The sequence below is a fragment of the Lycium barbarum genome, chromosome 10, assembly GCF_019175385.1.
Source record: "Lycium barbarum isolate Lr01 chromosome 10, ASM1917538v2, whole genome shotgun sequence".
NCBI classification, from domain to species: domain Eukaryota; kingdom Viridiplantae; phylum Streptophyta; class Magnoliopsida; order Solanales; family Solanaceae; genus Lycium; species Lycium barbarum.
The window spans coordinates 43,763,195-43,786,625 of record NC_083346.1 but is presented as its reverse complement, the minus strand read 5'-3'; the positions used below and the strand labels follow the sequence as shown (position 1 = coordinate 43,786,625).

The following is a 23,431-nucleotide window of genomic DNA, read 5'->3' as shown; positions in this document are numbered from 1 at the left end:
CTTTTGCCTTTCTAGCAAGCTACCTATGTAACTTTGTTCCACAAACTATCTCTCTGTTTTTCCTTTCATGCAAACTCCTTCTATAACTTTGTTCCTCAAATGAGTGTAATTTATGAAGCATGTCATGATAATATTAGTTTAATCATGTCTCCTTTATTTAGGCCTCAGTAGTAACGGATGCTCGTGCCTTGCACAGGCACAAACAATCTAGTATACCTTAGATTATGTGAACACTATGTTTGGATGGTTGTTACCCATTGCATTATATTGTATTGTATTGCTAGTTTAGATATAATGTTTGCTTTTATTGTTACTTAAATTTTATTGTATTGTGTCGTCATGTAACGATGGAAAATCTAATTTTGTGTAACGATCGATTTGGTGTGATCACGTTATTGTCTTTTTTAAAAAAAACTTATTTTATCTTTATTTTTATCTAATCATCCTATTTTATTCTTTACTCAACCTTTTTATAATAGTTCTGCCTGTGCCTTACATTTTTTTTTATCGATTTATCCTTCAAATTGCTGATGTCTAACATTATGTAAGGATGGAAAACGATACAATCTATCTACACGTTGTATCCATTAAAACAATAAACATTATGTAATAATAATTCAAATAGAGTGGAAGTTGAGTGAATATACTTTAGCACAGTTATGCCCTTATCTTATTTGGGAGGAAATTTGCCAAAAAACTAATTTTTTTTAACTTGGTTAAATGTGAGAAACTCGGATTTGATTGAGTATTATTCATGAATATTATTGACTAGGGATATGTTTACTCAATTTTGCATACTTTGAAAACATATTTGGCCCTTTTTTCGCTTATTAATCATATAATAATTAGGTTAATTGATGACTGTCGTTAAAATAAGAATAAATTTGGATTAAGTATCGGATGATAAGGGCATATTTGTGTTAAAGTACTAGCGACAACATCTATGGGCTTTTTTTCCGTATATTATATAGAGTTAATACCAACATTTTATTAGTTTAATATTTAAACTATAATGTGTTGCCATTATCCTTGAATTGTATAATATTTCTTATGTAAAATCTTCTGCAGTGCCAGGTGAATTTTTGTATTGTGTGATAGCTAGAAAGTTAGACGACAGAATAGACATTGAATTATAATAAGTTATACTCTTTTGTAAGTAATACTGTTCACTTATATTTAGGAAATAGGAAATCTGCACCTATTTGGAGTTGTAAATATCACTTTTTTGGTATAAATGAAGTATCAAGGGTAATCCGGTACACTAAGCTCCCGCTATGTGCGGGATTCGGGAAAGGGCCAGACCACAAGGGTCTATTGTACGCTTACCTTGCATTTCTGCTAGAGGCTGTTTCCATGGCTTGGAACTTGTGACCTCTAGATCAAATGGCAATAACTTACCGGTTACCAGGGGTGGGCATAGTTTGGGCCAACCTGAAATTCAAATCGAAATTTAATTTTTTTGGATATTTGGTTTGGATTTTTTGGATTACAAATTAGAATTCGGATTTTATTTTTAAAATTTTTGGATTTCGGATTGGATATTGGATTTAGTACTTTGAATTTTCAGATATTCGAAAATTGAATTTTTTATACCTTAGATTTGGCTCTACCCATATTATATGTGCCCTACTAATTATTTTAAAGGTCCAATAGATTAGTACGGTACGACTCTAGCCATCATAATATTAAGTCCAATATAAATTTTTCTACCAAATTAAATATAATATAGCTTGCAAAGCTGGAGTTTACTTTACTACTTTAGAATAAGGTAGCTTCTAATGATACAGAGGAAATAATGTAGAACTGAATTAATGTGACTGGATACCTTTTGGTTTAGTGGTAACAACTCTTTGCTGAATCCATATATATGGTTTCACATTATGCTTAGACCTGTAACTTCTCTATTGGGACACATGAATTTCATTCTTAATAAGTCTGCCTTAAAGGCTGAAAAGTCAAAACTGAAAATCCGAAATATTCAAACCGATTAACTTGAAACCAAACTTAAAAAATCAAATCCGATCCGAACTTATTTGGATTGTAATTTCTTTAATCCGAAAATAAAAAATCCAAACTAAAATTTTCATATCCAATCCGACGGTTCGATCGCCGAGCCCTACCGGTTACCACTTGGTATAAATGAAGTATGTTTATCCAAAAATAATTTTTTAAAGAAAAAAAAAGGATTTAAAAAGAAAATGAAAAAAGAGGAAAGGGGAAAAGTAGAAAAAAAAAAAAAAAAGAATTTCCATGTGTATTCGTTGAGGAAGTTTATAAGAGCTCAAAGAAAGCATCCTGGTCTTCTTGTCCCAGTACCGGGATTTTATTTGCTGCATAATATAAAAGAGTAGAAGAACAATAGCGAACCCTCCATTCAACTTTAAAAACTACTATTACTACATTTTGGTGATTTGCTAGCTCTTAATTTTTTCCTTCTTCGACCAACGGTAAGCCCCAATTTTCGACTCGTAATATCAAATCTCTAAATTTAACTCATTTATTTTGATCCTCGTTGGTGAATCACTCTTAATTTGTTTCGTACCCTAATTTTGATTGATTGGCTAATTTCATGTGTTACCGGAGTAGGTTATTTGAGATGACTCGGCCAATTTTCTATTATTTCTTAATTTCTTTTATTACTCGCTTGTGTCCATTTCTTCTGTAGCGAAATGGAGTTTCCGTTTAAGATTAAAAAAACCATTTTGCGATTGATTTTTGTAATTGTGAACTGGGTTGCAATGCTTTGTGTTTGCTCTTACTGCATAAAAGGAAGGATATACTCATAATATTTTTTTCTTCTTTTAATATTTTTCAATGCGATAATGACTCCAGTTTTGTCATGGTGTCTGACTCTTCCTTTTGCTTTTGTGAAATTAATTTTTGTAAATTTCTCTAAAGGAGGAAAAAATAAAATAGAGAAGAAAAGAACAACAACAGCAACATACCCAGTGTATTCCCAAAAGGTTTCCGATAGACCCTCCGAGAAGAAAAAGAAAGCCAATAAAGGTATGTTGTGGAGGACGCGGATTAGGGTAGAAAGTTAGTAGGTAGCAGAGCGTTGTCTCGTGTATCCTTCCATACTAGTAGGCATAGTATTATTTTTGTAGTTTTCTGCCCTTCGATTATTTGCTGTCTCTTGTACTTCGTTTATCGTATTAGTTTGCTGCAGTTACTGTTACTTTTCTTCATACTGCTTATCTATAGTATTTTTGCCATCGCTTCTTTACTTTCGTCTATTCTTATCTAACCCTTTTTGTCATATTTTTTTTCTTGAGCCGGGGGTCTTTCGGAAACAGCCTCTCTACCTCCCAAGGTAGAGGTAAGGTGTGTGTACACTCTACCCTCTTGTGGGATTACACTTGTTGTATTATGAATTCTCAGTTGTCAGGTAAGTCACAATTTCCTAGTAATTTGTAAATTCTTTTGAATGGGCTTCAATTCTAAGCTCTAACCTTCTTCTTTTTTTGGTGAAAATTGTGGTTAAGTAGAATAGAACCATTGACCTCTTCTAACTTGGGACTCAAAATTAACATACAAGCCAAAACTCTTCTTTGTTTATTCTCAGTTCTAACTATCTTAAGTTTCCACGTTTGATTAACTTGAAGTTCTTTTATAAATAAAAGGTTCTTTTCGATAAAGATAAAAAAAAAAGTTCTTTTCTGGTAAACGTCTGTCCTGTAGGGCTCTTCAGTTAATGTCAAATACAGAAGGTGTTCAATATCTGTAACAATATTTTTTGGTCTACCACGATTGTTATAAATAAAGAGAACGTGATCGTCAATATTCCTGCTAATTAAATATTTCCTGAATAGCTAAAGACTGGAGCCGGTTGTATAGACAAAAAGATGGAACATCCTGAGGATGAATGTCGGGTTGGAGCGGAACACCTGGAAAAACATGAAGATGAGGTAATGGCATTATTTTCAAGAGAAGATTTTCTTATTTTTCTTTGGTAAAATAGTTAATCAACAGCTTTGATGAAGTTCCAATAACATTTGTAGTGTTTCCTGCCTTTTCTTCCTGAATTTAAGTTGTTCTACAATTATTTATGTTGGTATCTTCATGCAGGAAGCTGTGGCTCGTCATGAGGAATTCAAGAAATCTGTTGAGGCAAAGATGGTTCTTAGGCAGACTAATCTGAATCCAGAACGGCCAGGTTGCTTTGAGTGTAGTATTATTTGTGAAATCATTTCTTCCATTATTTTTCCTCACTCCATTTCTTTTTCCTTCCATTCCTCATTTCCTTTTCCTTCTTTGCAGTTTTCATGAACTTGTAAGCGGTAAACATGAGAATTGACATGTAACAATTAGTTAACTCTGAATATTGACGATACAATCTTTTATCCTTATTGGAAGTTACATGTCAAGTGGGAATAACCAGATAAAAGTTACTATTTGATTTGCTATATTACTTTGTTAGTGGCCTCAGAAGTTTGATCCCAGGATTAAATAGTTTATATACTAAAATAGTTTTAAATTACACTTCCGTTCATACATATTCTATATGTTTTTCTTTCATGGTAATAGGTGGTAACAAGTATATAAGTGGTTTTAGTAACTTATGTTATTTTTGATTCAATTTTTCCCCCCTCTAGTTGGTTTTCTAAGAGGTGATTCTTTCTCAAGGTCAATGACTGTATATTTTCTCTACTCCTATTTTAGCTCTTGTTAGCACATATGTAGCTATTCAGAAGTTTGGAAACTTGGTTTCGTATGGAATATGTATATTCCCTGTTGAACATATGGTGCAGTTTGGTTGAGGCTGAGCTGCTGATTTTTTTTCAATTTCAGACACTGGCTTTCTCAGGACGTTGGATTCTAGTATTAAGCGCAATACTGCAGTTATTAAAAAACTAAAACAGATTAATGAAGAGCAGCGAGAAGGTTTGATGGAAGAGTTGCGCAGTGTCAACTTAAGCAAGTTTGTAAGTGAAGCAGTGACTGCTATTTGTGATGCAAAGCTTCGGTCCACAGACATACAAGCTGCAGTGCAGGTAGCTACTTGATTGATCTCTGATTTAATTTAATTGTCAACAGTTTACTTTTTCTAACAAGTTTGCTTTGCCTTGCGGTTGCTGGAATTGTTAGGTAATTGCCTACAATAAACATTGTTTTAAACTTCATACTACACTGGATCGTAAAATGCAAGAAGTGTGGGCAAATAAAACTATAATAGCTTTAGGGTGACTGTATTCCGAAATCTTGTTGTGCCCTGCTGACTGTGGTAACGATGGTATTTGCTGAGAATGGCCAAAAGTTGGTCACCAACGGTACTTATGGTGCTGGAATTTGTCAATAGTTTGACAAGAATTGAAGGAGAACTTTGTCAAATTGAAGATTAGGGTTTATTAAATCTCCGTAGGAAAATTGTGATTTAACGAGAATTACTCAAAAGAGTGAGATGATTGAACCCTCAAACTTCACCTTTGTTTTTTGCTGTTAATTGCTGTCCAGAAGCGAGACCAGGAATTTTCACTTTCCATTAACTTCTGCAATTTCTCTTTGGTGAGACTCAGCTTCTTCTCTGTTGGGATGTGCTCCCTATAGCTGATGACGAACTGAGTTTTTATATTCAGACTTCAGACCATCTTTTCTTTTGTACCTGGCCTCTTCATTCTTGGGAATCTAGATTGTTGTCATTCAGTTCATTGTCTGTATGCTTTTTGTGGTAAAAAGTCTGAAACATTACTCAGTATTTGCGGGTATCAATACTCTATTGTACCAACTACTTTTACCCGTACATAGGACGTACAACCATGGAGGCTAGCTTTTGGTAAATATCATATAGTAGACCCTCCTAACGTTCTTGTATAACTGACTTTTGTATAGAATCCTAATGGAATGAGCCGGAAGGAATCTTTAGCTTACTTATGTCCTAAGAGCGAATATGAATACACACACCATATCTCATTTTGTGTCTGGCGGTAGAAAGTCATATTAGAGTAAGCTTCTTAGCTGACTTACTCAAAATTGTATCCCACATGGCATGGCAACATAGAGGTGATATATGCTTTAGGGGACATGTATTTGGCTGCGTGGTTCTTAATTAGCACATATTCTCTCTTTAGAATCTTGTAAAAAAGGACTTCTTACGTTCTTGCCTAAGACAAGCGTCTAATATAAATAAACAGGGTGAAGTATAAGCTTTATGTTTCTCTTTTGTACATACACTGTTTGCTATTTCTATTAATGTATCTTCTTCCTGGCCCAGATCTGTTCTTTGCTTCATCAGCGGTACAAAGACTTCTCACCAAGTCTTGTTCAAGGACTTGTGAAAGTCTTCTTTCCTGGAAAAGCTGCAGAGGATGTAGATGTGGACAGGAATGCGAGGGCTATGAAAAAGCGTAGCACTTTAAAACTTCTTATGGAACTTTACTTTGTTGGAGTTGTTGACGATACTGGCATCTTTGTGAATATTGTTAAGGACCTCACCAGTGTTGAACATTTGAAGGACCGTGATGCAACTCAGACTAATTTGTCACTCCTTGCTAGCTTTGCTCGACAAGGAAGATACCTTCTTGGGCTTCCATTGGCTGGGCAAGATATTCGTGAAGAGGTACAACACCTCCCTTTCCTTTCTTCCTCCCTTCTCGAGCAAAATTTGTAATGTTGAAAAGTTAGTATTAGAACTAGCTAGCTCTCTGCTACTTATGACACATCAGTATTTTTTCTCTATGATTCTTAACTCAGGTAAAGGACCATACTTCAAAATATCTCTCTGTAGTCTATTACTGTACTGAATATACGGTTTCATAAACCCTTATTTTCTGTTAGTTCAGCGCTTCCGTATATTGGTTGATTTTACCATTTTGTCCTTATGAAGTCTTTATCTGCTGCCAAAGACTCTGGTAGTTGGATAGTTCCTTGGGATATATGCCATTCATAGTGCAGAGACCATTTTGAGCATGGCTTGATTGTTGTCTGTGGAAGGTGTGAAAGGTTGTTGAAGTAGATGGATTGCCAGTCAATGACATGACACAAGTTTTGGTTGGGATGCTGACTCGCCTCTTTTAAGCCAATTTGTTTTGGAATTACAGTTTGACTTCAGAATAGAAGTTTCTGATGAGTTGTAACTTGCTAGCGCTTGATGTTGTTAATGTGTTTCTTTGTTTAATGCCTCATTACAGTCTGCTAATGTTTCTCCATGTTCATAACTTCTTGTAACGTTGCCCACTATTGCAGCTTTTCAAGGCCCTTAATGTGACAACTGATCAGAAAAGGTTCTTTAGAAAGGCATTCCAAACATATTATGATGCGGCTGTAGAACTTCTTCAGTCAGAGCATGCTGTAAGGCTCTTTTCTCTCTTAAAATCGGAAGACTTTGAATCTAGATGGGAAGGTGCTGGATTATTAGTGTGATCCAGTCTTCTCTTCCTCAGTTTTTGGTGCCTTTAATAAGTATACCATTCTTGAGCCATCTTTAGAAGCGCTTGTACACGGAATCTTCTTTTTCTATGCTGCTTTCCCGAAAGCTTCTAGATTCACACAATTGTCCCTTTGATAATTGTGATGACTGATGATACTTTTCTTTTTGACACCAAATTAAAGTCACTTCGGCAAATGGAGCATGAAAATGAGAAGATTTTATCTGCCAAAGGTGAACTGAATGAGGAGAATGCTTCTGCGTATGAAAAGCTGCGGAAAGCTTATGATCAGCTGTATCGTGGCATCTCAGGGTAAGTGTCTATATATTTATTGATGTACTGTCTGATGTCATGGGAGATGAATTTCAAGTGCTTACTCCTTTTTTACCCTAAAAGGCAGGTGAGGAGAGTATTGACTTCTACGAGCGTTCAGATTCTCAGCTCCATGCTTGCAAGAAATAGTTGTATCTTTACTTGTTCAGTCGAGCTCTGTAATTTACAGATCCCTCGACTCTAAGCCAATCTCTTAGTCAATGGTGTTAACCACCCCTGAATGATGTTTCACACGTTAGTTGCTAGAGATAATAGGCTAGTATAATTCCTCTCGCATGCAAGTTTGAGTGTTGGCTGTGCTTGAACCAGAGACTGTAAGCTCTTTTTTACTGTTTGAACTTCTTATCATTCAGCAAATTATAGATAAGATCTTTCCTGTTCCTGTAGACTAGAGAAAGCTGGACTGCATGCTGTCTTTTGATAACACCCAATGATGATGGTCCTGAAGGCATGCATAAGTATTCTTGTCCTAGTTATCTCCCTCAAACAGCTTCCTGACTAGAATTTGCATATGATTTTGATGAAGGTGGGTTATAAAGTTCTTGTGGGAGACATGAGACAAAATTAAGGGGCCTAGGGTAGACGGCTAGTTTTTGACTACTTACCCCAGAATACAGATTGGCTGAAAGATTTATGAGTAACTAAATTCCTATTTTTTATAAAATTGAACATGACATGGATAGATAATTAAGGCCAGGATAATAAAGTAGAAAATAAGGACGGATGAGCAGACAATCTCATCAACTATATATTCTGGAGCACCCTCCTAATGTTACCAACTTTTTATTCTTTCCGGGTCTGGGATAATGGTTTCGAGCACTTCTACACCTGATAAAAGAATACAATGGTTAAGAGCACTTTACTTGAATGTGAATGACTCTACAGTTAGCATAAGTTGCAAAACAGGTTGAAGCTGGGAATTCCCTATACTTCCCTTGGTCTGAAATCTCTGTGCATGTCCTTCACCCTAGTACGGGGGAATGGATTTTGAACTCATACATGAGACTCTGCTTATATGTGCGATATGAATCCATCAGCTGTATATCTGAACTCTTTTATCTATTGTGATGATTATGTGTCCAGCAACAACCAAATTGATACAGAAGCCTCTTTTCTAACCCAGAATAAGAGGCATATGACCCGCAAGGGTGGCTCAGTTGGTTGAGCACGGGGCTTCCATAAAGGAGGTCTCTGGTTCGAAACCCCCTGCCTACAACAGCAGGGGATTTGCTTTCTGGGTCGAGCTTGTCGCACGGGGCTTGCCTAGTGCGGGTTATCTCTTCTGTGTGGTTTAAGGGCTATACCGTAGGAGCGGGGTTTACTTGTGCGCACCCGAAGGGTGGCGGCTGCAGGTTCCCTTGTCATCAAAAAATAAAATAAAAATAGAGGCATATGTCTCATGTCGTAGCATCTTTTGCTAACCAGCTATTGCAATCAGTGAAAACTGAAATTATGACAAGTAAAGGTACTAGGCAAATAATCTTCTCTCACTAGGGTCTGAGTGGGGTTAACTACTTTTAACCATGCCTACACAGTACATGCTACATTTACTGGCTGGTACTTTTTCTTCCTACATGACTCATTTCATTATATGCCTTGAAGCTGTGTTTGTGGGTTTTGACTAAGAATTTGTTCTAAAGTTCTGAACTGTCTCTTCGCCTGTTTAGTTTTGTACCTTTCTTTAATTCCAGAAAATCTTTATATTTCCTGTTTTTTACATTTAGACACTAATCTATTGCATTCATGTATTGCAGATTGACCGAAGCACTTGACATGCAACCTCCGGTGATGCCTGAGGATGGCCATACAACCAGGGTAACCTCGGGGGAGGATACATCATCCCCTGGTGGCAGTAAAGATTCTTCTGTCCTTGAGGCCCTGTGGGATGATGAAGATACAAGGGCTTTCTATGAGGGTCTTCCAGATCTCAGGTTATCTTTCATCAGGATACTTTGAAGAGTTGTTTTTGGAATGTGATGTGATTCTTCGAGTTAACAAAGAACCAATTGACCAGGATCTTATTCTTGAAGCGATTGATGGGCAGAATTCAAGAAACGGACGTAAATCGGGCTATACTTCTCGAAATTATGTGATTTCAAGACGAGGAGAAAGATAACGATTTGAACTATAAAAATAACTATTGAATGGTTTAAATCAAGTAAGTATTGAAGGCGGAATGATGGAAAGAAAATTAGGGTTCTGGATATGAACTAGAACGAATTTTAGTCAAGAAACGCGTTCTTGAATGATCAAGAACAAATAAAGTTCCTAAGTCACCACTTGAAATCAACTTACGTGATAAAGAAACACCACATGCTATTGAAAACAAGATAAAGACTATCACCACCTTGCTTGGAACCAAAAACAAGGATAAAGAACAAGAAATAGAGAAAATAACTCTATTACAAAACTTAGGTTTATGCTAAAAACGTGAATAGTATATTTACAAGTCATGAGAACCCTTTATATAGGCCTAGGGTCTCTTTTTTTATGGCTACAAATCCCTATTCTACTCTAGAAAGGAAATAGCTAAAAACAAGGAAAGTAAAATGCCTATTCTATAAGGAAAAGAACAAAGAAAACTAGAATCCTACTAGAACTAGGATAAAGATCCTACTAATGATAGGAAATTAAATCCTACTATAATATAAATCAAGAAATAAGAAACCTATTTAGAAAAGGATTCAAGAAACAAGAATGGGAAATAATCTTCAAACTTGAGCTTCTTCGACTTTTCTTTTTCTTGAATTTCAGTCTTGTGTTTCTTGATTTTCTTGAATTTCTTGACATTCTTCATCTTTCATCAGAATGTCTAGTAATAGCAACATGTATTCATAAGTTAACAAGTTCCCTTTCGCAGAGCATTTGTTCCAGCTGTATTGCTCGGAGAAGCAGAACCGAAGTTGAGTGAACAACCTGCGAAGGTGCAAGAGCATTCAATTGTAAGAATTTAGGTGTCTTCATGTACCTTATCTCTTTTACTTCCCCTCTGGCGTCTGATGTTATAACAGGAACTATCATCACTCTTAGCTCAAGGAATATTCAAGTTAACTTTATGGGATATATTTATCAAATTTATTCTGAAAGAAAGCGTCGGAGGAATGGGTTTACAACAATGAATAGACACTTGAATATTTTTATATTTTCATGATTACCAATCTTTAAGGGTTTGTTCTTATGAATATGTTCAATCACAAGAGGTCATGGCTGGCATTCGCTTGTTCTTTGTTCTGAGCGACAACAAGGTATTTTGTTTATGTTCTTTTCTTAATGTTGCTCGCGGAATTAGGAGTCTAAGAGGATGGGAAGTCTGTAACTTCCTAAAGTTTGACTCCTTTGCCATGTTTGTTGTGTTTTGGCAATAAGGAAGGTGGATATTACGGTTTTCCCTGTCACATACATGTTATTAAACACTACCTATCAAGAAACAAATAGACGTTATTAAACACTAATTTGTCAAAGAACATATTTGTTATGAAATACTACTTTTTGAGCCTATCGACAGCCGTTGGATATCTTTCAGACAAAGTACAAGTACAACTTTATTTTGTGCTCCTGCTATGCCACTGATGCTGCAGGGTCACTCTGATCGTTCTTTGCTTAGTGATTATATGATATCTTGTATTGTTGACACGATGCTTTTTGTCTTCCTGGTGAAGGATTCAGCACCTGATGCAGATGAAACTCAGACTGCTGCACAAGAGACTGCAGAAGGTGCTGCAGATGGTGGAGCTGTACAGGAGGACAGACATGATAAAGGCAAGGATAGAGATGAGAAGGATAAAGAGAAGACCAAGGAAAAATCAAAAGAGAAGGATAAAGAGCCTGATAAGGAAAAAGCAAGAGAAAAGGAAGCTGAAAGAAAAGGGGAAGGTGATAAGGAGAAAGCAAAAGGTGTTGAAGGAGCTAATCTAGATAGTCTGCTTCAGCGGCTGCCCGGTTGTGTTAGCCGTGATTTGATTGACCAGTTGACAGTAATAGCACCGACTTAAAGCTTCAAATATTTGCTATCCTGGTCCCTGTTTAAGATTTCATTATTTGTGGCTTCATTTGTAATTTGTACTTCTGTGCCTAATATTTATTTTACAGGTGGAGTTTTGCTATCTGAATTCCAAGTCCAGTAGGAAAAAGCTTGTTAGGGCATTGTTCAATGTCCCCAGGACATCACTAGAGTTGTTGCCGTACTACTCACGCATGGTTGCCACTCTGTCAACTTGCATGAAGGATGTGTCTTCCATGCTTTTACAGTTGTTGGAAGAGGAGTTCAACTTTTTGATAAATAAGAAGGTAAGTGTAGCCTATTGTATGCAGTTATCCATTGACTTAAAGGATACCATCAATCAGAAGCAAACATTTTCTGTTTATTTTAATTGTGTCTGCTTTGCAGGATCAAATGAATATAGAAACAAAAATAAGGAATATTCGTTTCATTGGAGAGCTCTGCAAATTTAGAATTGCACCACCTGGCCTTGTTTTCAGTTGTCTGAAGGTATGAAGAGTAAGCTTACAGTATATTCTTAGTGGTAAATTGAGGAGGGATGACTTAGCCTCCTTGTCCTAATCTATTTTGACAAAACAAAGACCTTAGTTTGGGATCCCCTCTCCTGTAGCACATAGCCACCAAACTTCTGAAATACAATGCTTATCTTGAAAAGCTCATTGAACAATTCAAGAAAATAAGTCTATCTCCACTACCCAGAGAACAAATAAGTTCGTGGATGCATCAGCAGCATTGGCCTGGATTATGACAATTGTCGTGATTACAAACAGACTTATAGTTTGACAGGGCAGTAAGCTCCATTGGTGTCAAAGGCTCGCTTAAAGCGCGTTTAAGCCCTGAAGCGTGGCTCAAAACATGTTGAGCGCTCACCTCATTTTATGTGCTTTTAAGTGTCATCATCAAGGCTCTAAGACATACTTTTCCTTGCCAATGAGCCTCTCTTGAAGAGGTGACACTAGATAATTGATATTTCACTTTATCGTAATGTTTTTACAAGTCCTCTGTCCATATATTTGTTGTTCAAGCCTATCGTTAATAGTCTTGGACTAAAAACATATATATTTGTGTTTTTGCACTATTGCACCACCATTTTTCATTAAAGCCCATGCTTTATTTGCGCTTTGTGCTTAAAGCGCCAACCGACCTTAGAGCTTTTTTGCACTTTTCACTTTTGATAAAACTGGTAAGATCTGTTCTCTAGCAACCCCTACTCTTTAAGAGATTAAGGTCCCTACTGAAGATAGATGACCAATCTACGACCAACAGTTTCGCATGCTAAGGGCTTCAAATGTGTTTAGTGCCTTTAGTTGTCGCAAAGTTTGTAGATTAGAAGTTATATTCTTTAGGGCTAGTAAGTATTAGGTTTGGGTTGATGCTGCTGCTTTCTTTATCCTCAGGCTTGTTTAGATGATTTCAGTCATCACAATATTGATGTTGCTTGCAATCTTCTCGAGACATGTGGGCGTTTTCTCTACCGATCTCCTGAAACTACAATACGCATGGCAAACATGTTAGAAATATTGATGCGTCTGAAGAATGTCAAAAATTTGGATCCTCGCCACATCACCTTAGTGGAGAATGCATATTACTTATGCAAGCCACCAGAAAGATCTGCACGAGTGTCTAAAGTTCGGCCTCCTCTGCATCAGGTACATGCAATTTGCAGCTTCTGTGGTTTATAAACTGGAAACTACAGAATGTAAATTTATATGCTGTGGATTATGCAGTACATAAGAAAATTGCTCTTTTCGGATCTTGACAAGTCTTCAATAGAGCATGTGCTCAGACAGCTTCGTAAGCTTCCTTGGAGTGAATGTGAGGCATACCTTTTGAAGTGCTTCATGAAGGTTCACAGGGGCAAGTATGGTCAGATTCATTTGATTGCATCACTCACTGCTGGTTTAAGTCGCTATCATGATGATTTTTCCGTTGCCGTTGTTGATGAGGTTTGTCCCTTTCAATGCACAAATATCTGTCACTTGCACTGCTTTCCACATATACAATGCGTTGACCGTTGACCTTATTCCCAGCTCCTTTAGCATCACATTAACTGTAGCAATGTATAACCGAAGAAAGAAATTTAGAAAACAAAAAAACGTAAAACCAACATGGCGAAGAAGACAAAAGGTGAAAACTGTAGGTAGGAGAATAGCTATCTCTTACTACTATCTTCAGAAAAGAGTAACGAATAATTTCATCTTAATTGTGCATTTCTTTTGTAGAATGTAATAGAATTGGCAAAAGGGGATATATCTGCAGCTACAAAATTTGCGTTAATATTAATTGCTTATCACAACATAAGCAAATTCTGACCTATAGTTGAACCAATGCTTCTTTATTTTTTGATGAAGGAACCAATGCCTTTTTATTTATTTAAAATTGAAGATATTTTGTTGTGTTTTTATATAATTACAATTAATGAAGTTAATTTTTTTTTATCCCCAAAAGCAATTAGGTATCTTCATTTTTTTTTTAATACTTTTCCTATATGTACTATTATTTAAATTGTACAAATAATATTGGAAAAAGTTTAATTAATGTATCATTCACTTATTGATTGTTTTTTTTTTGTTGTGTGTTATGGCCTAATATGAGGGAAGATTCAGTTTTAAATTAGATAATGTGGCTCGCGTTCTCTAGCTGCTCTTTTCCTCAACTCTGATAATTATTTCACTTGGACTTTACTGGGTGTTTATGGGCCTAATATGAGGGAAGAAAAAGATAAATTATGGGGGAGCTAGCAGCTGTGACGGAGTTATAGTATCATCCCTGGTGGTGGTTGTTGACTTAATGTCACCAGATTTCCGTGGTGAAGGAGACAGCAGGGATGCCTATTTTTTTCCTTTTTTTGAGAAAGGGTAAAGTGTATCCCTTCTATTCTTAAAGGGATTCTATGAGTTCTATCACGGCTTCAGCATCATTTACAAAATTCTGTTTACACCAAAAATGAGGCAAAAGTAAACAGTTCGTCTTATTAATCTTCTGAATACAGTTTCCTTTATCTTAAAAACTCCTAGCATTTCGCACCCAAGGGTGTGGCCTAGTGGTCAATGAAGTGCTTTGAGCACCATGAGGTCTCAGGTTCAAATCCCAGCAGAGACAAAACACTAGGTGATTTCTTCCTATCTGTTCTAGCCTTGGTGGAACTCTGATACCTGTTGCTGGTGGGAGGTGGTAGGTATCCCCTTGAATTAGTCGAGGTGCGCACAAGCTGTACCGGACACCACGGTTATAAAAAAAAAAACTCCTAGCATTTTGCTCCCTCCCAACTGTCCCCCATATGCAAGCCGGAATGGTTTGCCACCATATCCTTTGATTGGAACTCTTGCCTCTGATGCTCCAACATTTCAGTAGCTCACAAGTTCACACCCTGGCATGCTCCATTTTAGTCCCACCCTATTATGAAAGAGGTAGCGATAGCTGGTCTGTAAGATGACTCTGCAAAAATAAATTATTGATACTCAGAGGCTTGTTTCCACATAGATAACCTCTAGAGCACAACTGAAATCCTCTTTTTTGGAGATTTTCCTGTGTTAAACAAGCCTCTCTGGCTACCAACCAAGTGGAAGAAGCCACTTTGTGAGGTGCCTTTGTTTTCCAGATTTGCTCACCAGAATTCAAGTGGAAGTAACATGACTTTACTGTGAAGTTGTCCTTACTATGAATCTTCCCCAAATTAGCTTGTCAGAGTTGTTATTGCCCAGACCTTGAAAAGGCTCTCTAGTACACCCAAAAATCAGCAAGCCTTCCCATTTCCCAGTCATTCAAGAGTCTTCTAAAGTAGAAATTCCAACCTTCATGTTCCCTGTTGCCTGTTGGTGGCCAAACTCGGCCCAGGCAGCAAAGTAAGTCTATAAAGGTCCAGAAATGAGTCTTTTAAAGGGGTTTGACCTATCCGTCTTGCCAGAAGGCAATTTTCCTTCCATCACTCACTTGAAACCCAACAGTACTTGCAAACTTGTGCCATAAGCCCATAATGATCTGATTTTCCACACACAAACACCATCTGAAGTAGTTGCTGGTTTGTGATCCAGCAGCCCTGGAGGCCAAAATTTTCTTACTGATTACAACTTGCAGAAAACCTCCACACCCATTTCATCATCAAGATACTATTGTGATGTCTTAGATTCAGCTGATGGCCATTAACTAAAAAGCATATGGGTTTAACCAAATGACCCATAGATAAGCTGGGCTACAATGGATCAAGGTACTGTAACCCAACGGGTTTAACAAAGAATCCTAGAGTTACAATACCTCTTCTTTGTTGATTTGAAACAAAATGTCCCACGTGACCTGCTCTGGAAATATGAGAAGTATGATGGCCATTGGTCGAGAATAACTTGTCAATTGCGTCATTTTAGTATTATCTAGAGTATTATAGATCGAATTCTCCCCATCCTGGAAAGAACCACCGCCGCCAGGAAAAAGAAAAAAGTATAAATAAGAATAAAAAGTTCTAATTAAAAATTAAAGTTCGCAATGTTTAAAATGAAATCTAAAAATAAAGAATCTTGAAATTTTATATGTTCACTTAAATGTTAGCGTAGGGATGAACAAATTTTTAAACAGTATTTAACACTTCTCTCATAATAAATTCTATAGTATACTATTAACAATGGAATTTAATTTCTGAAAAATGTAATTACGTCTGACTAGTACCTTCTGTTTGTCACTATTTCAAAAAATTTATATTTTGGTACTCTATGAGCGCATCTATCTATCTAAGACTTATTTATTAATTAATTGAACCAAAATTTATTTTTATTGCATAAATTGTGTTGTTAAACCAAAATTATAGCTGTTAAATAACAAACTTAGAAGATAGGAACTGGAAATAGCATAGAATGCGTAAGCTGTCTTATCACGTTAAATATCAACAACATACCCAGTATATTCCCACAAGTGGGGTCTTGGGAGGGTAGAGTGTACGCAGACCTTACCCCTACCTTGGAAGGTGGAGAGGCTGTTTCCGATAGACCCAGTATATCATGTTAAATATCGGGATTTGTTAATTCTTGTTTTGCTTTTAGTGCATTAAAACAGCAAACGGAGAACTTGGAATTTGTATTGAGTCAAGTTGGGCGGGTTGGGTCCTAAGGAGAATAACTAAGGGAAGGCTGGTGATGTACTACTTTATGGAGGGCTCATAGAGAGTCGAGGCACATCTTATCAAAAAAGAGACAGTAGAAGCACTTTCCTTCACGTTTGAGTTGAACTTCCAATTTCAGTCTGCTCTTAGACTAGGAAGACTGTTATGACATCAATAAGCCGTCTAATTTGACCCAACCCACCTGATTGACACCTCTAAAACATCCTAATCTGACCCGCCCTTTTTAATTTTTGAACCACATTTATGTGCCATAAACAAATTTAGATCTTACTGAGTTTCCTTGTTTATTTTCTCTCTTTTTCCTCATCACGCTTTGTAAATAACCACAAAATACCTCGTGACATTGTTCTACTAGTGTGAAAGGCTTATGCATCTTTAACCACTATATCAGTTTATCAATCAAATAGGCCTAATAAAAAATAAAAATAAATCAAATAGGCCTAATCCCAAACTGTTTACGGTCTGCTCTATGGTTCCTCTATGTTTATTATGCTTTATTCAACCAATATATATGATTTAATTGTATCATACACTTGATGTCGCTTTTGCAATTGAAAATTTGGACTTTGTACCTTCTGTAGGTTCTGGAGGAGATCAGGGTGGGACTAGAGTTGAATGACTATGGGATGCAGCAAAGACGTATTGCTCACATGCGTTTCCTAGGGGAGTTGTATAACTATGAACTTGTTGATTCCTCTGTGATATTTGACACGCTCTATTTGATTCTCGTTTTTGGCCATGGAACATCAGAGGTATGGATCTCCTTTTAACCAATCTTCAGTTGCATATATGCGTTAGGTATTACTTAATTTTGGAAAACAGTCTTTGTTAGCATGGCTGTTTCAGGAGAATGTGGCATTACAAGACCTGTTGTCCTTCCCTAACTGGTTATAAGCTACGGAGAACTGATATAATAAAATTGAACATAAAGTTTTTCCAACTGTGGTTTTAATAAGCTTATTTTGTTGGCTATTGTAATTAGTTTTACGAACCTCATGGTTGACAACTTATTCCTGAAGGGGCATTACTATGGCTATCCTTATGAAAGGAAATCTGGCAATAATGGCATGTGATTATCTTATTCTTTCACATTGTTATTGATACGTAGCATGTAATGAATAGGCTTCATGCTCTTAAAATATTATGCTTGAACTTCAATATTCAGGATTTCCACTCATGCCACTCTATTAAATTTAAGTTAGTAATATCTTGTCATTGCTTGAATACGGGTGGCCTCGGGGATTTCTTGGTTATCTAAAGAAAAGAATGTCATAGCTGGGATTGTGGTGGCTTTTTTTATGTCATAGATCTAGCTCCACTATGTACATTTTAGATGAAATTCAAATGATTTATTCCTAGTTTAATGTCTTATTCGAGAGAACCATTTACTGCCATCTGATGCAAGTCTCTCTTTTTCCCCACAGCAAGATGTATTGGATCCTCCCGAGGATTGTTTCCGCATCAGGATGGTTATTACACTACTTGAAACCTGTGGGCACTACTTTGATCGAGGTTCATCAAAGCGAAAACTTGACCGGTTCCTAATACATTTCCAGAGATACATATTGAACAAAGGTGTACTCCCCCTGGATATAGAGTTTGACTTGCAGGTCGGTTCCTTTAGATTCTCTATCCTTCTCTATACATGCCTGTCAAAAACTCATCATTAAAAACGAAGAAATGTGACCTACTTTTTGCCCTATAAACATTATAAAAAGTATATTAGAAGTTGTTCCGCGTAATTGGGAGCCAAAGATGTAATTAGGTAGAACAGTTTTGAGAACTATAAGCGGATACATCCATTCCTGGCTGAAAATATGAACACTGCCTTCTTATTCGCATACAAAACTGTTATGCGCACGAAGCTCAGATGTCATATATGCTCTTTGCTTCAATCAGTTTCTTTCGTTGTTTGATTTTGTGATATTATCTTTCTTTGCAATGGTAGGATTTAGGAAGGGGTTTAATCTGTAATGTCCTATGTGAAAACATTAGTTTATATTGCCTGAGCTTACTAGTGGTTACCTTTATTATTAAATGCACAAACAGTTTTACATGTAAGTGGCAATGTAAATGCGCTCTTTCAAAGCCCCCCAGGGTAAGCTCAATTGGCGAAGATTGAGGGACTTGTGCCTAGGTCACTAGTTTGAGCCCTGCGCCAAAAGAACTAATTCCAGTGTTTAAGTGGACAAGGGTAGAGGGGCAGGCCCATCATCCCCGAGTTTCGAAGGTTGCGGTTGGCACAGAGGGTTGGCTGCGGACGGACTTATTTGTCATTAAAAAAGGCTCTTTTAAAGTCCGTGCATGCTCAACACTTATGAGGTTAGTCCAGAGTCCAGACTATTAATGTAGGTTGCTCTGGAGTGAAGCAATATCATCACCTGGTCCAACAAATCAGGAGGACCTGAAAGTTGCAACACGCAAATATTTTGACCCCGGAAAAAAAGGGAAAATAAAAGGAAGGAAAGAAAGAAACAATTGTATTTTGCTACTTTAGGGGTAAAAATTTGTGCAGCCGAAGTACCGGCGTGGAAATTTATAGTCTTCTTTTAGCAAATGCTCCTTTGATCTGGCCTTTATTTTCTAGAAATGCAGTTCCTCGAACTAGTAAATGCTGGACCAAAAAATGGAGATAAGCCTATAGCTAGATAGGTGCTTGCAATAATAATTTTTTGAATGTTCTGTGAAATTAGATATTGTCTTAACGTTTAGGGTTTCTTCCTATGAATTCCTTGTTACTGGAGATTAATGTGTTTTTTTCACTATAAACATTGGAGTGCAAACTCTTGAAATTTCGGGCGTGACTTTGTTAGTTGTCTTTGCTTTAATTTATGATGGTTTGTCTTTGCTTTAATTTATGATGGCCATTCTATGGGTTATGTTCCACAAGAATTGACCCTTCTCATTCATGGAAATCTTTCTCGAATTGTGTTCAATGTTTTCCAGGACTTATTTGCCGAATTACGTCCTAACATGACGAGATATGCATCAATTGAGGAAGTCAATGCTGCTTTGGTTGACCTTGAGGAACATGAGCGCATAGTTACATCTGAAAAAGCCAACAATGAGAAGCACTCTGAGACGGAGAAAATTCCCAGCAGGACTACCTCTGGAATGTCTGTAAATGGGCAAAGCCTTGCAAATGGCATTGAGGAAAATGGACTGCATGAAGAGATTATGGAGACTGAAAGTGATTCAGAGAGTGAAACCATTGAGCATGCAGGTCATGATGATGATGAAGAGACAGATGATTGGAATCGGGATGATAGGGGTGACACTGAGGATGAATCTGATGAGGGTGATGGACCTGGTTCTGATGAGGAGGATAAAGTACATGTCAGGTCAAAGGTTGCAGAGGTTGATCCTCTGGAGGAAGCAGAATTTGAGAGAGAGCTTCGGGCTCTGATGCAGGCAAGTATAGGACTCTGGTCTCTCCACAAAGCCCCCCCCCCCCCCCCCCCCCCCACCCACCCAAAAAAAAAAAAAAAAAAAACACACACACACACACACCTATTGGGTTCTGACTGAACTTTTCAATTTAAAGCCAGCAGAATTACCTGCCCCCCTCCCCCGTAGAAATTAGAAGGCAGGGAATCATTTTGATAAAATATTAAAAAAATTAAATGCTGATTGAAGAGATCTTATGCTTGGGAGTTTTGGTTGCAATATTAGCAACTCTTTTCTTTATAATTTACACATGAAAAGTTGTCCCCTTTCTACTAACAGTTATTGTTACATGAGTTCACAGGAAAGTTTGGATTCAAGAAAATTGGAATTACGGGGAAGGCCTACACTAAACATGACGATACCAATGAATATTTTTGAGGGGCCAACCAAGGATCATCGTGGGGTTGAAGGGGAGAGTGGTGATGAGACATTGGATGAAGGGGCCGGTGGAAGTAAGGAGGTTCCAGTGAAGGTTCTCGTGAAGCGAGGTAGTAAGCAACAGACAAAGAAAATGCTCATTCCTCGTGATTGCTCCCTCATTCAGAGCACAAAACAGAAAGAAGCAGCTGAGCTTGAAGAAAAGCAAGACATCAAGAGGCTGGTTCTGGAGTACAATGATAGAGAGGAGGAAGAGCTTAATGGGTTAGGGAACCAGCCACCAAGCTGGACACAAAGCAGTGGAAGCAGGGTTGCTCATAGGGGAAACACATGGGATGCACCTGGTCGGGGCAGTGGATCACGTCATCGCTATCTGTATCATTCAGGTGGTGGGCTTTATTATGGCAGAAGAAGATGAATTCAAGCTCATGTTATGGTATGGCAATGGCTTCTTCATAGCTCTATCACCGTACATATTTTTTTTTGGAAATGGAAAAGAAGGTTCAATTTATAGCATATGCCACTTGGACTTCCAAATGAGGGTGGTGGTTTCTCTTGGACTGGCATTAGCATGCCCATGATTGCCTCCTGAAAATTATAGCACCTTGGAAGATATCTATGAATGCGGGATGGTGCGTATATGAGTTGGTGCCACCTCTTCCATTGTGTCAAGGTTCTAACCTAGCAAATGACTTGCTGTACGTGTATATTCTGTGAGTATACTAAGAAATAGCCAATAGCATGTAACGGCAGAGAGGAACGTATGTTTCATGCGTAGTTTCACCGACTGTTGTTCTGAAGCAGATGATATCTGACTCTGCCATTATAGTTGCTGCTGAATATATGGGCACTTGAAAGCTGCCTGGGTTTATGGAGTTTGGCTGGCTTGTAATTGTTGATTAATGGCAAGTTCATCTCTTGACACTTGTGTATAGGGGATTAACATTTTACTTTCCCCCCATTTTGTTTTTTCAAGAAAGGGAATGAGTTACTCTTCTTCATAGCTGACTGGCTTGTAATACATATCTGGCTCAATTAGCTAATTTGACCTAAATGGTTTCGATTTCAAAGAATCTGTAGCTTTAGCAGTCAAAGCCATGTAACAAGTACCTGGACCTATATTATTAACCGTTCTAATCTCGGTGTAGAAACGAATGGAAATGGAAGTCATCCATGGATGTAGTGCTCATGTCTAGAGATGACTAACGGGGCAGGGCGGGGGAGGCTTCACCTGACTTTTTTTTAGCTTGGGAACTTGGAGTAGAGCAGCTGTTCTTACCACATCCAAGCTTCTATAGAACGTTTGGAGTAGGATTTTATCCCAATGTTATAGATATATATGGTGATTTTTAATGTATATATATAGGAATTAAACAAAACTACTGAGTTCCCCCAATCGTACATCATGCTCTGCATCAGCCACCTGGGTTCTTCTTTCTGGAGGGAAGCACTTCGCTAGCCGTCAACTCATTTCATGTTCAGATTGAATGAATAGGAGACCATCAAAGCCACTCTAAAGGCATGGCCCCTCCAAAAAAGGGAAATAACTGCAATCTCAATGCATCATCATTCACATTAATTTGCTTACGTAGGAAGAATTCTTTTATCATGATCCAGCGCCATCTCCTATAATTCAAGTACTACTCCATTATTCAGCTAATGCGAACAATTTGGTTAAGATCAAACAATCGTATATTTCACGCGTTACTAATTTTAGAGTTCAATGTTTTTATTTAATTTATCAATTTTGAACTTTGTTTTGTCAAATGATTATGATGCTTAGAGTGATCGAGTTTTTGGATATCATATTCATACTTGGAGAAACTCATTTATAACTTACTATGTTGTATTACCAATTTTCAAATTTGAATTTTGACAATTGCCAGCTTACCAAATTTTCACCTCCAAGCATAGGTTTTCGTTTTCCACGGGAGAAATTAAGAAAAAAGCAGCTGGCCTACGTTTATTAACGACTAGTCTATATTTCTTTCAAATTTATAAACGCCAAACTAAAAAATCGCTTAATTGAATTATATGATGGAGTGCACAGATAGCCGCTTTTGGACCCATGTTTAAAAAATAGAGAACAACAACATGTTTAAAGAATAGATGAAGTTTATAAAGTTTTGTAAAATTAGCCACTTCAAAATCAATTTCAGGTTTACTATTCTTAAATTTCAAAAACTTCATACACACGAGCCAAAGGCTCGCCAAAGCTTACCTTCAAACATGTATATCTGTGACTCTGAGGTTAGCATATTGCTTGAGCACTTTGAACTTCATACATTATATGTTTGAAGTTAAGTTTGTCTAATCACAGATGATGTATGTCTGAAGTTTGACAGGTGATCAGTAACTCTTTAATTTCTTTGATTCTTTTTAGGGAAAAGGGTAAAAAATGCCCCTCTATTTTAGAAAAAGAGTTAAAAATATCCTCTATTACAAATTTCGGTGAAAAATACCCCTTCCTTCATTAAAGTTTTCAAATATACCCCCGTCTTAACGGAAATTCCCAACATAACGCGATTTCATTTTAAAACTCGCTTCATTTAAATCCGACCCAACTACATAAAAAATTCATATGAGACCAACTTGTTCCCGAGTACTACATCTGGAGCCACTAGGCACAGGAGCGGGTAATCCATATCGGTTTTTTATTTAGTTGGGTCAGGTTTAAATGAAGCGGGTTTTAAAATGAAATCGGGTTATATTGGGGATTTCTGTTAAGACATGGGTATATTTGAAAACTTTAATGATGGGAGGGATATTTTTTATCCAAATTTATAATGGAGGATATTT

At 37.2% G+C, this 23,431-nt stretch overlaps 1 protein-coding gene across 4 annotated transcripts; it reads left to right on the top strand.

Moving 5' to 3' along the window:
• The first annotated feature begins 2,267 nt into the window (after positions 1-2,267).
• Positions 2,268-21,726, top strand: LOC132615373 (regulator of nonsense transcripts UPF2). 4 transcript variants are annotated; one of them, XM_060329978.1, is made up of 19 exons: positions 2,268-2,447; positions 3,276-3,388; positions 3,813-3,908; positions 4,069-4,156; positions 4,792-4,994; positions 6,212-6,556; positions 7,183-7,287; positions 7,549-7,676; positions 9,452-9,628; positions 10,558-10,639; positions 11,357-11,671; positions 11,787-11,984; positions 12,085-12,186; positions 13,095-13,346; positions 13,425-13,643; positions 17,389-17,559; positions 18,232-18,417; positions 19,754-20,218; positions 20,556-21,726. In XM_060329978.1, exons 3-19 carry the CDS (start codon positions 3,846-3,848, stop codon positions 21,048-21,050), a joined length of 3,594 nt encoding a protein of 1,197 aa, XP_060185961.1. In that variant the 5' UTR covers positions 2,268-2,447; positions 3,276-3,388; positions 3,813-3,845; the 3' UTR covers positions 21,051-21,726. The 4 variants fall into 4 exon arrangements, with proteins under 4 accessions (XP_060185961.1, XP_060185962.1, XP_060185963.1 ...); XM_060329979.1 differs by lacking the exon at positions 3,276-3,388 and adding an exon at positions 2,899-3,006; XM_060329980.1 differs by lacking the exon at positions 3,276-3,388 and having other exon boundaries at positions 3,819-3,908.
• The last annotated feature ends 1,705 nt before the right edge of the window (positions 21,727-23,431 follow it).

Excerpts from the sequence above, each read along its gene's own strand:
- LOC132615373 (XM_060329980.1), top strand. The coding sequence starts at position 3,846 with ATGGAACATCCTGAGGATGAATGTCGGGTTGGAGCGGAACACCTGGAA. Across the intron at positions 3,909-4,068 it reads TGGAAAAACATGAAGATGAG|GAAGCTGTGGCTCGTCATGA; the intron begins GTAATGGCATTA and ends ATCTTCATGCAG. Across the intron at positions 6,557-7,182 it reads GGCAAGATATTCGTGAAGAG|CTTTTCAAGGCCCTTAATGT; the intron begins GTACAACACCTC and ends CCACTATTGCAG.